This window comes from Prionailurus bengalensis, chromosome D1 (genome assembly GCF_016509475.1).
Source record: "Prionailurus bengalensis isolate Pbe53 chromosome D1, Fcat_Pben_1.1_paternal_pri, whole genome shotgun sequence".
In the NCBI taxonomy this organism is placed as follows: domain Eukaryota; kingdom Metazoa; phylum Chordata; class Mammalia; order Carnivora; family Felidae; genus Prionailurus; species Prionailurus bengalensis.
In genome coordinates this window covers 18,805,210-18,819,620 of record NC_057346.1, presented here as the reverse complement: position 1 = coordinate 18,819,620, position 14,411 = coordinate 18,805,210, and the positions used below count along the sequence as shown (strand labels likewise).

The window sequence follows — 14,411 nt, the reverse complement described above, 5'->3', positions numbered from 1 at the left end:
CGGTACAAAGGCTATTTAAAAACTGTAACGCTGACTAGATCAAACTCCCTCGAGAAGAATCTCTGAACCGGGGTCCCCCCCCACCCCAAATAAGGCCCCAAACAACAGCTGGAAGGACGATGAATCTGCCCCAGGTTTCCTAACTCTCCCAAGACCCCAGGCCAGGCAGACCATTCAACATGTGGGGGAAATAACTAGAAGAACCGGGACGAGAGCTTCACAGGGAGGACGCAGTGATGGCCAAGGAAAGGCAGGACTCGCTTCTGTACCTGTCTTTGCACAGGGCCATATTCACAATGGCTCTCAGGATAATGAAGTCTCTGATATAGACTTCCTTCAGAGACGAACTGTCAAGAGTATGTGCTCCAAGAAAGAAAGAAACAGGGGTGCCTGGGTGGCTCAGTCGGTTAAGCGTCCGGCTTCGGCTCAGGTCACGGCTCAGGTCCGTGGGTTCGAGCCCCGCGTCAGGCTCTGTGCTGACTGCTCAGAGCCTGGAGCCTGTTTCCGATTCTGTGTCTCCCTCTCTCTCTGACCCTCCCCCGTTCATGCTCTGTCTCTCTCTGTCTCAAAAATAAATAAATGTTAAAAAAAAGAAAGAAAGAAAGAAAGAAAGAAAGAAAGAAAGAAAGAAAGCAAGCAAGCAAGCAAGCAAGCAGGGAGGAGGAAGGGAGGAAAGAGGAGATAAGCAAGAGAAAAAACAGAAGACTTGACTTTGGCCCCACAATCCAGAGTCTCAGCAGGGCACTGGAGAAGCCAGCAGCCTTGGTCCCAATGTGGGATCGTCAGACGCTCTGCTCCGGGTGCGTATGTGTGGGGGTGCTGTGGCGTGTTCTCTGCTTTTCCACAATTAGAAGTACTGATTAAAGTACTTCCTCTACCCCAGAGGATATGCAAATTAAAACAAAGCTGCTAGATATTTTTAAAAAGGCAGAGAGGAAGGGACCTCGACTCAGATTATTTTGAGACAGAGCTCACCTCTATTATTCTTTCCTAAACAAAACCAGCAGGCAGTATCTAGAGATAGAAAGAGCCGGGACTCTTCTCCCAATTCTCTTTCACAATCCATGCTTGGACCTCCCGTTTCCGAAAGCCAGGCCACCGACAAGCTTCCGCTCCTTTGCCTTCCACTACTTCCGTTTCTCTTTGCCCTCACTGGAATGAAAATGCAGAGGCTTGCTCCCATCTGTGAGCGCGGTCACCTGGCCTCACCCGGCCTCACGGAACACCCGTTAGTGATGCTCTACCGGGAACCTCTGAGTCCCTCCCCCATAGCCCTCCCACTGTCCTGTCTTGCCCGTCTCCAGCTCTGGATTACATAGATCATTGGTCTTCCTGACTCTTGCTGCTCCCAGGCTGCCACGTGTTATTGAACAAATGTATGTGCCATTATTCGCAGAGAGGTCAGATTACGCTCTCACATATTATGGGAAATCCTAGGGGGAAATCCTCCAAATAGCCTGAAATTCCCTGACACCAGACGTGTAATTATCTAAAATAAGATAAGCCAGTCCTTTCCCCTAAGGTATCTGCGTATCTGCACGGAGGCAAAAGGTACAACATACAAATTCCCAAGCGTGATGTTCCTTTATTTGGTCATCCTGTTGGTTTGCCCTCTTGATATACGGTTACCTAAACAGATCAAAGGGCAATGTGTCCCTGTAAAACTCAAGCAAAGCAGGGGCGCCTGGGTGGCTCAGTGAGTTAAGTGTCCGACTCTCAATTTCGGCTCAGGTCATGATCTCACAGTTTGTGAGTTTGAGCCCCATATCGGGCACCATGCTGACAGTGTGGAGCCTCTTGAGATTGTTTTCTCTCTCCCTCTATCTCCGCCCTGCTCTCTCTCTCTCTCTCTCTCTCTCTCTCTCTCAAAATAAGTAAATAAACCTAAATAAATAAATAAAAATAAAACTCAAAGAAAGCAAAAGAAAGCTCTAGTGGTATTCCTGGGGTAGAGGTTATACTTGGATAAGATTGTGGTTACAAGTTCACTGAGACGCCACAACCGCTGCCCAAGGAAAATAACGAAAGGACCAGAAACAGCTGCCCTCTTTGAAAAGGAAGTCCAGGGGCGCCTGAAGATACTCAGCTGGGAGACCCCTCCTTCCGTCTTGACTGACCTCCTTCGCCAAGGAAGCAATACCAACTCGAAGACATTCCTCTTCAAATAAAGAGCTAACGGAAGCACAAACAGTATGTGCCACTCTGCGTTTAGTGATAACTAACACTACGTGGAGAGGTCAAAAGAGAAATGATAAACCAAGAATTATAAATACAAATGAACATACATGTGTGATATGTCATTTCACAAGACTAACCTTAAATATGTAAAGAGCACCTGGAAATCAATAAAAAGACTAACCGATCAATAGAAAAAGAGCAAAGGGCGTGAACAGACACGCCGTCATAAAAAAAAAGAAAGAAAAATGACTCTTGACCAGGTTAAAAGATGTTCAAACTCATTCACAATAAAATGCAAACTAAGGGTAAGCATGTCTTACCTAACATACTGGCTGTGGAGAGAGGCACCATTCTATGTGGTGGACATGAGAGCAAAATGTGGTACTCTCTATAGAAGATCTGGCAATCTCTATCAAAGTCACAATCTCAATGCTTTACTCACTGGGGATATAGCAGTCCACAAAACTGACCAAAGCCTCTGCCCTTGTGGAGCTTTTTTTCTATTGAGAGAAAGACAAATGATAAGCCTAAAAATCTTGGTAAATGCTACGCAAGAAAAGAATAGAGCAGGGTACAGACAATGACAGGAGAGGAGGTGCAGTTTTAGTAGGATCCTTAAGATAGGCCTCATTTAGAAAGTGTTATGTGAACAGACTTGAATGAAGTAAGGGAATAAGCAATACGTATATCTTGAATAAGAGCTGTCTAGGCAGGGAGGAAAGTAAGTGCAAAGGCCCCGTGGTAGGAACGTACTTGGTATTAACCTGAGAGAAATGTTGGTGCATATTAAAAGGTTCAACGCAGAGAGAGGAACAAGATCAGACCTGTTTTTAGGAAGATCAACCAGGCCATGTACTGAGAATTCACTCAGTACAGAAGGACAGGAGTGGCAGCAGAAAGACCAGGTAGACAACTGATGAGTGACAATGGTGGCTTGGAGTAAAGTAGCAGCCACACAGTAGATCCTGGATATAAACCGAAGGAAGAGACGACAGGATTTCCTGGTAGGTGGGATGTGACACGTGAAACACACATGAAATCAGTGACGACTCAAAGTTCTTGCCCTGTACAACTAGCAAGTGAAATGGGGAAGATTACAGGAGCAGCTGACTGGGGGCAGTGAAGGTCAAGTATCTATCTGGGAAGAATCAACTTTGAACCGGCGGAGTGACCCACTGACCCAGCACATCCTTCTCTGGGAATCTTTTCTGCACATTCGCCCACGCGGGGACAAATCCATGTATTCAAGGCTGCGTCCCGCATCCTGCAACTGTGAAAGATCAGGGACAAGTAGGACTAGAAACAATTGTACTTCCTGAAGGGCGGCTCTGTTGACTTCACTCTCCCTTCCCAAGACCCTACAACGGCTCCGAGACGCTTTCAGAATTCAGTCCAGGTTCCTTTACCAAGCACTGCAGATTCGGATACCCACATCCCTTCCCCCAAACTTCACCCCCAACATACGGTCCAAAAGTCAGACTCTGTGCTCTCCACCCGAGACCACAGTGTCTCATCTCTGCCTGGGGCCATTCTGTTCCTGCCTGGAATCCCAGCCCGCACACCTCCACGCCCTCCGGCGACCTCCAGCCTGCCGCACACACCCTCACTCAACAGCAAGCTTTTCTATGGAGCTGTGGCCTTCCCATCTGGAAAGAACTGTCTCCCTCCTCTGGCTTCTCCCGCTACGTCCATGACTTCTGTGCTTCTTTCCAAACATGTTCTGGGCACGAAATGTCTTTTCTTACCTCCTAAGCTGCGGTCTCCTTAGTAACTCTGGCCATAAATTATTCAACGTCTACCCTAAAGCATCTAGCATGTTTTATATTCAGCAGACGCAAAAAAAAAAAAAAAAAAAAAAAGTTATGAATGAACAAGTGAATGAATTTTCTATACAGAAAAATCCACACTTCTGTTATCATGCTCGAAGAGTGAACGTCTTTAGAAATTCTAATCCATGCAAGTGCTTGGAGATTCCCTGGGTCTCCTGATGGCTTGAAAAATGCAAAAGCTCTGCCACTTTTCTCACAAATAGCCTTCCTTTCTCATCCCCCACCACCTCCCACACTGGGTGTATTATACTGGTACCTCTAATTCCCAGGTCTGGAGCGTGCATTTTCTGAACCACAGGCTTTGCATTTCAGGTGAGGGTAGGTGTGTCCTCCATGAAGGAGCCAGAACTCAAAAAAGGTGATTATGTAATTCTAACTCCTTCGATGGACGACTTACCAAGAAAAGGATTTCACGTGTTCCTGAATCAGGATCCAGGTCTGGCCAAAATCATCCGACTTCCACAGCTGTAAAGACCAAAAGGACAAGAAGGGATCAGGATCCAAGCAGCACCCACCACCCGAATGGCCTGGCCCTCAAACCCCACCTTAAATAACACTTTGGCTGTGAAGACAGGGACAGAGATCACCAGGGCCAGCTCGATTACTCCAAATACAAACAAGGGCAGGGAGGGAAGTTCCTCCCCATAGTTACTAAGACCTCAAGAACTACAAGAAAAAAATGACTGGGGCTTATCTTCCATTTACAGATCATCTGAAATTACAGTTTACTCAAGACTAGCCCTCAGGTAGAGTAAAAACAAAAGGATTACACTCCATTCTTCCCGCTTAGGAAACAGTGTCCTTAAAAACCGGTAAGGGCTGAAATGAACAAATCAGGAGACCCTAGATGCTGGAGAGGATGTGGAGAAACGGGAACCCTCTTGCACTGTCGGTGGGAATGCAAACTGGAAAACAGTGTGGAGGTTCCTCAAAAAATTAAAAATAGATCTACCCTATGACCCAGCAAGAGCACTGCTAGGAATTTACCCAAGGGATACGGGAGTGCTGATGCATAGGGGCACTTGTACCCCAAAGTTTATAGCAGCACTTTCAACAATAGCCAAATGATGGAAAGAGCCTAAATGTCCATCAAGTGATGAATGGATAAAGAAGTTGTGGCTTCTATATACGATGGAATACTACTTGGCAATGAGACAGAATGAAATCATGCCATTTGCAGCAACATGGATGGAACTGGAGGGTATCGTGCTAAGTGAAATAAGTCAGGCAGAGGACAGATATCATAGGTTTTCACTCATATGTGGATCTTGAGAAACTTAACAGAAGACCATAGGGGAAGGGAAGAGGGAAAAAAATAGTTACAAAGAGAGAGAGAGGGAGGAAAACCACAAGAGACTCTTAAAAACAGAGAACAAACTGAGGGTTAATGGGGGGCGGAGAGGGGAAAGCGGGTGATGGGCAGTGAGGAGGGCACTTGTTAGGATGCACACTGGGTGTTGTATGGAAGCCAATCTGACAACAAGTTATATTCATAGAAACAAACAAAGAAAACCATAAGGGGTCATGGTGACTAAAGGGGAACAGAGAGAACACTGGCTAGGCACAGAGGCAAAGAGCACCAAAGGGAAACACCTTGACTACAAAGGATATGGCCATGAGTAATTAACTTGCCGATCTTGATCTTTGCCCAAGCCCGTGAACTTCCAAACACCGAACCTGAGCCCCTCTGGCCCGGGTGACCATGTATTATGAAGCAGGGGCGCCTGGGTGGCTCCATCGGATATGCATCCGACTCTTGATCTCAGCTCTGGTCACGATCTCACAGATCGTGCCAGCAGAGCAGAACCTGCTTGGGATTCTCTCTCTCTTTCTCAAAATAAATAAATAAACTTAAAAAAAGAAGAAGAAAAAGCAGCAGCAGCAGCAGCAGCAGGGGACCACAAAAAAACAATAATCCACCTATACTGGTAAACTGACCCAGCCTTACTTAGGTTACTCCCTAAGGCAAGTAAGTGTAAACAGATCATGTTTTCGTTAAACAACCAGCAAAGAAAGAGAAAGGTTCCAAGGTTCCTCTGAGCAAAGCCATTCAAAAGTCATCATTAATCCAAACCCACAGGGTCTACAGGCTTCACAGGATTAGACCAGACCAATGCTGCCGATTTGGCAAGTTTCAACCTTGAGATATAAATCCTACAGGGGCTCTCTCCCCATCTTGCTTTCCTTCAAATCCAGGTTCAAGGAGGAAAAAACACACACATTTATATTTGCATATGCATATGCACGCACACGCACAAAGAAGAAAAATTTTAAATTTAATGGTCATTTCAATTAAATGGTACAAAATCAGTGTGTTTACAGTAGAAGATGGGAAAGGTGGAACAGAAATTCACTAAGGGGTCCCAGCAGAGCTCAGACTCCACCCTTCTTTAGCTGGCTCTCTCTGGTTAATTTCTAGAGCTTCGATTTACCCCCAAAACCCACAAAGGTGCATCTACACCAAGAAAGGCACGATGTTCAACAGGGCCTGCCAAGTGCTTGGCGTCACCCCCTGGCCGGGATGCATTCTGAAAGTGCCAGGGAGATCTAGTTTTCCTTAGCCATGGGAAGTGAAATAATAGCTACACAGGCTAAGCTTGGGGGAGGAGGGAGGGAGGGAGGGGCCGGGGGAGGTCACTCAGAGGCCACACACGATCCACACGGGCAGAGCAGAAAACTCGAGAAGCCCCACCTGACTATGTTCCAGAAGCTCCCTTACCTGCTTGTTGGGGTGAGACCTGTCAAAGCCCAGGAGAAGGTTGGAGGCCTTGCTATGCAGCAGGAGGTCGGCCGCCCGGAATGGGATGGAAAAGCCTTGGAGGGTGTTGCAGAAGTCAAACGTGATCCAGAGGTACTGGGCATAAGCATCTGCAAAGATGTACTGCAAGAAGGAAAAAAAAAAAAAAAAAAAAAAGGCAAGTTCAGAGCAGACCTGGCCAGGGCCACCCACAACCCCGCTTCTCACAGCGCGTGCGGTGCTGGGGGCCCGTGGGGCCTCCGTGCGGCTTCCTCGCCATCCCCGGGCCAGGAGATGCCGGTGCTTGCCAAGCAAGGCTCAGGGAAGGAAGGGGTGCGGCACGGGCTGGGACAGAGCCAAAGACTGCTCTCCTTTAACCAGGTAACGGCGCGAGTCAAGCCTTCCTTTCTTTTCTCTCAGCTGACTTGGCCATTCTCCCTCTCTGGCAGGTCACTCAGTCACAATCGGAGGGTGGCTACCGGCAGCGGGGACACAGAAGTCCTGCTCCTCAGACCTGCTGCACACAGACAGGGCTGTTTCTACTACCCCTCCGTCCTCTGAGCAGCTACGGGGCATGTCTTCCCAGGAAAATCCCTAAAGTCACACCCATCTAGGAAGATGAGCTTCTCCTTGACACGAGGCCAGGTGACAGGGCAGCTGGGAGGACCGTGCAGCCAGTGGGGCCGGCAGACTCACTGTGGAAACAGCCTGGGGGAGCAGGGGCGGCACCCTATTTAGCCCCTGCACAAGCCGGACTGTAGAGTGACGGCCAACCCAAAGAGTCCTCGAGGGGAGGGGCGCCTGGGCGGCTCAGCCGGTCGAGGGTCCGACTTGGGCTCAGGTCGCGATCTCACGGTTCATGAGTTCGAGCCCCGCATCGGGCTCTGCACTGGCGGTGCGGAGCCTGCTTGGGATTCTCTCTCTCTCTTTCTCTCTCTGCCCCTTCCCCACTTGCACTCACTCACACTCCTCTCTCTCTCTCTCTCTCTCAAAATAAATAAATAAATAAAGAGTTCTCAAGGGGAAGGGACGGAGGCAATTCAACCTGACAAATGTGCGTTTAATGTTCACCACGGACCAGATGGTACGATGCCACGGTGAAAACACAGAATCCTTAGGGTCCAAAGTGGCAGAAAGAAAGACACGACCGTGGACAACTGTAACTCGAGGGAAAATGCGATTCAGTGAGACACCATGGACAGAGTCCTACGAGGCGCGCAGAGCACAGATTAGTTCCAGTTTGGGAGACCAGAAAGGACTCCAGGGAAGAGCCGTCCCTTGTAAAAGGCGGGCAAGACTTCCACAGGGAAAGGACATCCCGAGTCTGAGGCAGTTTGCACTTGGGAACAAGGGCGGGCGGAAAAAAATTACAGCCCGGACTTGAGGGCCTGAGGGAACGGATCACGAAGCACAGACGGTAGCAGGCCTTGAACGCACAGGAGAGATATGAAGGAAAGCCTCCCTGCTCCCACAAGGGCAAGGGTGGCTCAGAGGGTCACCGTGAACCAGAGGAAGAGGGACCCAGCTCCTCGGGCGCCAGCCAGTCCCCGAAATCAACAACCCAAAGGAATCCGTTCAAGCACACGCCCCCTAATTGGCTGCATCTGACCCAGATCAATCTTCTGTTCAGACTCCTTTTGGTGCTAACAGCTCAGGCACGTCCTAATGCTCTGCATTCGCTTGCACGCTGCTTCTGCTCCTTTCCCTTTGGCTTTTCCCTCCCCAATTCCCAAGAACACGCTCTATGTGTTTTTGTTTCCTCCACAGCATCTAATGCAAAACTCCGAAGTCTGCAGGAGCCTAATTAAATCTAACCAGAGAGGCTAGTAAACGTTTTGAAACCAAAAACTACCATAAGCAAATGCAATGTTGTAACAACAGTCATGATCCTAAGAGGACCATCATGATTTCTGGCACAAAGGCGTTCCCTAGAAGTAACAGAGCCCATCTTCCTGCTCCGAAACCATCTTGGTTCCTAAGGTAGGGAGTGTTCTCGGTTTAAAAAGATTTCTGGGGCACCCGGGTGGCTTGGTTGGTTAAGCATCTGACTCCTGGTTTTGGCTCAGGTCATGATCTTGTGGTTTCGCGAGTTGGAGCCCTGCATCGGGCTCTGTGTTGACAGCACTGAGCCTGCTTGGGATTCTCCCTCTCCCTCTCTCTCTCTCTCTCTCTCTCTCTGCCCCTCCCCTGTTCACGCTAGCTCTGTCTCTCTCAAACATAAACTTTCAAAAACTAAAATATAATATAAAAATAAATAAAAAGACTCCTCTAGAAATCTACTCCATGGCTTCGACAGGTGTCACATTTAAAAAATCTAAACATTTAGATTATCTAAAATTAGATTATCTAAGCTTATTAGATCATTACCTAAAAATTAGCTTATTATCATTCCTGATAACGGCTAAATGCGGCATCCCCCAAACAGGGATGCCTGGCTGGTGCAGGTGGGGGAGCACGCAACTCTTGATCTCAGGGCCGTGAGTTCGAGCCCCACGTGGGGCACGGGGTTTACTCTAAACAAACAATCCAACAAAAGGTGTCAGGAGCGCTCAGCGTGCGCCAGGCACTGAGTTGCAAACGTGTGCCTGCCTTACCAAATTCCATCCTTGTGGTACGCACGGCAAGTCAGGGCTTTAGCTATTCGTGTCATCTCCTTTACTGACGAGGACACTGAAGCGCAGAGAAGTTCACTGGCCAAGGCGACCCAGGAGGCAGCATCTACCTCGGTGTCTGGCTGGTTCAGAGCCCGTCCCTGAACAGTCCATCCACCAAGCCTTCCCTCTCCTGCTCCAAAAGAGGCAGCATTTCCTGCATTTCATGCCGAGGTCGCACACTGTTCCCCGGGGCTCATTCCTGCGCCTCCTCTCTGACTCCGCTCCTCAAGCTTTCACGGGCAGCTCCCTTCCCCCGCCCCATGGCAACGCTGAATCATGCCACGCCTGCACGCCCCACACCTGACCACCCCATCCTCGACTCCCCTCCTCTGGCACGATCAGGCATGTGGTGACCTTTCATCTACGGCCTCACCCTGACTGCTGCCCTCCTCGGCATCTCCCCTCTAACGCGCCGAGGTATTTCGCCGGGTCCAAAACCGAGCCCTCCCACACCTTCCGGCCACGTCCCCAGCTCTGTGCGTGCGACCCCGGCCCCCGGCCCGAGTTCTCACCATTACGGGTGGCACTCCACTGCCTTCCCTCGGCCCCCACTCCCAATCAGCCACCCAGCCGGCCACGTTTTCCTTTTTACACTCTCCGCTCTCCTTTTTTTTTTTAGCCCCGGTGCTGCCAAGCGTGGCCCACTTCCTACTGGTGGAGCCCACGAGCAAACCGGTGCCGGGCACTGGGTTTTGGTCCTTCTCATGCCTTCTAGGGCTTGGCAGGGTGCGAAACGCTCAGCGGGTGATTCGAGGTCTGGCTGAGCAACTGGGCAACTTCATGCCTGTATTACCACGACGGTTCCCTTCCCGGCCCCTCTTGAATCTTTCCCCTTCTAATGCATCCCGCATATTGCCAGGACACACATTTCCCTATAAGACACTATTTACAGCAAGTCCCCTTACTCAGACCCTGCTATGGCTCCCTACTGTCCTCAAGGCCAAAGGCCAACACGACCATCTTCAGATGAGCACCTGCCCGATACCCCAAAGCACCGCGGTGCAAACGCTCCACCCCTGAGAAGTGAATCTCCCCACCGCCTGCACAGAAACCACATACGCCGGCCCCTTGAAGTCTCGGCCCGTGGCCTGTTCCCCCTCTTCGACTCCCGCCAACTCCACGTAGCTACTGGAATCATGCCTGTCCTTGAAGCTCCATTTCCAACCCCAAGTACCCCATGAGGCCTTTACTTCCCTGATCCAACCTCGCTGAATCCCCAGCCCCACACACACCCGTGGGTTCCAGCCAGCACTCGGGCACGTGTGGCTTCACGTGCTTACATAACCGTGCTGCGTGTGCACGTGACAGGAAGTACAGCACATCCTGCTCTGCCTTTGGTCCCCAGCCTGTCTGGCTGTCAAGTCTGCCCGAGGCCAGCCCCACAGATCTGCCAGAAGAGGCGACCTGACCTACCAAGTGCTTCCTGGGCGATGTGATTTCAGGAGCGTCCTCACGCATCCCCACCTTCCCCACCCTGTCGGCAGTCACTGAATATTCAGCTCTTGGCTTACAACTATGTTTCTTCGTGGAGTGCCTGGGTGATTCAGGCAGTGAAGCATCCGGATCTTGGTTTGGGCTCAGGTCGTGATCTCACGGTTCGTGAGTTCGAGCCCCGTGTCGGACTCCACGCTGACACGCGCAGAGCCTGCTTGGGATTCATTCTCTCTCTCTCTCTCTCTGTCCTCTCTCTCTCAAAATAAACTTTTTGAAAAATGTATTAAAACAAACACCTATGGGGGCGCCTGGGTGGCTCAGTCGGGTAAGCGGCCGACTTCAGCTCAGGTCATGATCTTGCGGTCTGTGAGTTCGAGCCCCGCGTCGGGCTCTGTGCTGACAGCTCAGAGCCTGGAGCCTGTTTCAGGTTCTGTGTCTCCCTCCCTCTGACCCTCCCCCGCTCATGCTCTGTCTCTCTGTCTCAAAAATAAATAAACGTTAAAAAAAAAAAATTAAAAAAAAAAAAAACACCTATGTTTCCTCTTTAAAATACAAAGAGTCTAGAAACATAAACTACAGAAGGGGCGCCTGGGTGACTCCGTCGGATAAGCATCTGACTCTTGATTTTGGCCCAGGTCACAATCTGACGGTTTGTGAGTTCAAGGCCTGCATCAGGCTCCTTGCAGACAGTGCGGAGTCTGCTTGGGATTCTCTCTCTCCCTCTCTCTCTGTGCCTCCTCTGCTCTCTCTTGCTCGCTCTCTCACTTTAAACTTAAAAAAAAAAAAAAGCTACAGAATTCACCTCCATGTTAGCACAAGTAATTCTCTCCAGTTCTGAGGGGAGGAACCAAGAGCACAAAGACAGGACAAAGGGCACACAGGAGGCAATGAAGGAACATAACTCCGGAAGGGAAAGAGAGAGGACCAGCTCTCGAGGCCGGGAAGCCTGGCTGCACACTCGGGGGCCTTTTGTAAGGAGCCCCAGGCGTATGCAGACACTGCGTGGCTGACCTCAGGGGCACTGTGAGGCCAGCAGCACTGGCGGGTGGCCAGGGCTGTGCACTGCTTCAGGGAGGCACCACACAAGGCTGAGAAGAAGGAAGTGGGGCTGTTGGCAGGTACGAAAATAGACCCAGACACTCACATGACCCCCCGAGCCATTCCATCTCCATCGTGAAGCAAAACCACTGGACCGCAGCTGCTCGCCTACCCAGCACCTCCTTTCCCCTTGCACAGGTACACAGCCCCTCGGGCTTCCACGTGGCCCTTGTGTGACATCCTCGCCTTTCCAGGCAGCTGCTGATGGTCATTTCAGCCATTTCAAACCATACTCCTTGACAGCCCCCCTAACATCTTCACACAGGGGACGTGCCTGGGCCCCGCACCCAGGACTTAACAGTAAGGCACCCAGCCTGCGTGATTTTTCTCAGGAAGTGGTGGGTCTGGTGGGGCAATCTGCCTTCCAAGGGACAAAGGCAAAAGTAACAGAAGTAACGGGCACAACGAGAGTCACGGTTTCCTTCCTGAGAAGTCTGGGGAGGGGTGACCACCTTCTTTGGGGAACTAGAAACTCAGCAGAGAAGGCTGTGTCTCCAACCCACTCAGTCTGCTCCAGGCTCGGCCTCCACCTGTCACCAGGTTCTCCAAGAAGGCGGTTCCTCTTCTGTTTCCCCACCGACTGCAAAGCACGTCCCTCTCTCCCACGAGAAACCCAAGATGTACCACCTTCCAGGGAGGGCATGCCCCGCGGGCATGCCCCATCCCCCTGGCACCTCAAACTCCCTGACAACCACCCCTGGAGTTCTCTTCCCGCTCGCCCCAGTGCCCTGGCCCCTGCCCTGCTCCTTCTTCAGACCTGTTGCTTCAAAAGCCCCTCTCCCCCCTGCACCAAACCATCTTCGCGAGCCCAGAACATCATCCTTCCTGTCTTCTGACTACTGAGACGTGCATGCGGGCCCGGCAGCCGCTCGCCACAACCCATGACAAGCAGGAAGGAAGTCAGAACCTGCTTGCAGACCTCTGTGCCCTTGCAGTGAGAGGTGAGGAGGGGGCAGAGAGAGCTGAAAAGGAAGATTCCAGAGGGACAACAGGGTGGTTCCAAGGCCACAACTGCAGGGAGAGTTAGCTCTGGGGCGATGTGTAAAAAGTCATGGTAACAGGCACAGCCTGACAAAGTGAGTAATCTGAGAGTTATTTGATTCCGAGAGGCAAGGGGGGGCATACGGATCTCTCCGTGGGAGATGTGGCACAGCCAGCAAGCTGGACCCTGGGGCAGGGTTCCTCACCTCACGGAAGTCAAGCCCTGGGGGCAGCGGGGCCCATCCAACTGTGGGAGCCCCGAATACCAGGGCTGCCTGGCCAAGTGCAGTGGGGAGTATGGTGCAAAGGGCCGGCAATCTTGTCTACAGAGCCAATTCCCTCCAGCACCCCTTCCTTGTTTCTCATCGCGGAGGAAGTTAGGGAAGAGGTGAGTTTGTTCCTAACTGCTGCTTTTCTTCAAGATCAGGCAGGACTGATAGGAACCACGACGTACCAGTAATAATTATTTTAGTTTAAAAAAAAAAAATAGGGGTGCCTGGGTGGCTCAGTCGGTTGAGTGTCCAACTTCGGCTCAGGTCATGATCTCGCGGTCTGTGAGTTCGAGCCCCGCGTCGGGCTCTGTGCTGACAGCTCAGAGCCTGGAGCCTATTTCAGATTCTGTGTCTCCCTCTCTCTGACCCTCCCCTGTTCATGCTCTGTCTCTGTCTCAAAAATAAATAAACGTTAAAAAAAAAAATTTTTTTTTAAATGTTTTTAGGGGCGCCTGAGTAGCCCCGCAGGTTAAGCGTCTGACTTTGGCTCAGGTCATGATCTCGCAGTTCATGAGTTTGAACCCCGCGTCAGAAAGCTCAGAGACTACTTCAGACTCTGGCTCCCTCTTTCTCTGCGCCTCCCCACCCCCTCTAAAAAATAAATAAACATTAAAAAAATTTTTTTTCATTGTTTCTATACCCATTAGTAAACAGCTGCTTCCTTGAAACCCAGGAGTGGTCCCTCCTAAGGATCTAAGGACCCTTCCCCAGGACCTGTCCACAATCCAGCAACTAAAAGGTTAATGCCTGGCCCAGCAGCATGGCCTTCAGGACCCAGCTCCCTCCAGACTGGGTCTGTTCTGATTGGTCAGTGCCATACCACTGGCCAAATATTTTGAATACAGGCAATGGGAGAAGCCAGCGCTAGGGGGTGGGCAGGGAGGAGGTGTAACCTGGCCGAGATGCCTGTGAATCTTGTTCCTTTCTGGATGCACAAAAAAGTTCGGCTCAGGTCATGATCTCACGGTCCGTGGGTTCGAGCCCCGTGTCGGGCTGTGTGCTGACAGCTCAGAGCCTGGAGCCTGCTTCGGATTCTGTGTCTCCCTCTCTCTCTGCCCCTCCCCTGTTTATGCTCGGTCTCTCTCTGTCTCAAAAATAAATAAAACATTAAAAAAAAAATTAAAAAAAAAAAAGCAGCAGCTATGCTTACCTCAGAGGTTTCTGAGCATCCTTAGAAGCAGTGGTCTTAACTCTGGAAGTGAGCTAGGACTCACCAGGGTGGGGAAGA

At 50.6% G+C, this 14,411-nt stretch overlaps 1 protein-coding gene across 3 annotated transcripts in view; it reads right to left on the bottom strand.

Annotated features, from left to right (window-relative positions):
* The window catches only part of SORL1 (sortilin related receptor 1), a 172,441-nt gene that overhangs the window by 132,751 nt on the left and 25,279 nt on the right, over positions 1-14,411 (bottom strand). For all 3 annotated transcript variants that reach the window (XM_043579649.1, XM_043579650.1, XM_043579651.1), the window contains exons 4-5: positions 6,727-6,888; positions 4,405-4,472 (exon numbers count right to left, since the gene is read on the bottom strand). In XM_043579649.1, coding sequence (XP_043435584.1) covers positions 4,405-4,472; positions 6,727-6,888 — 230 coding nt within the window. The remainder of the gene's footprint in view (positions 1-4,404; positions 4,473-6,726; positions 6,889-14,411) is intronic.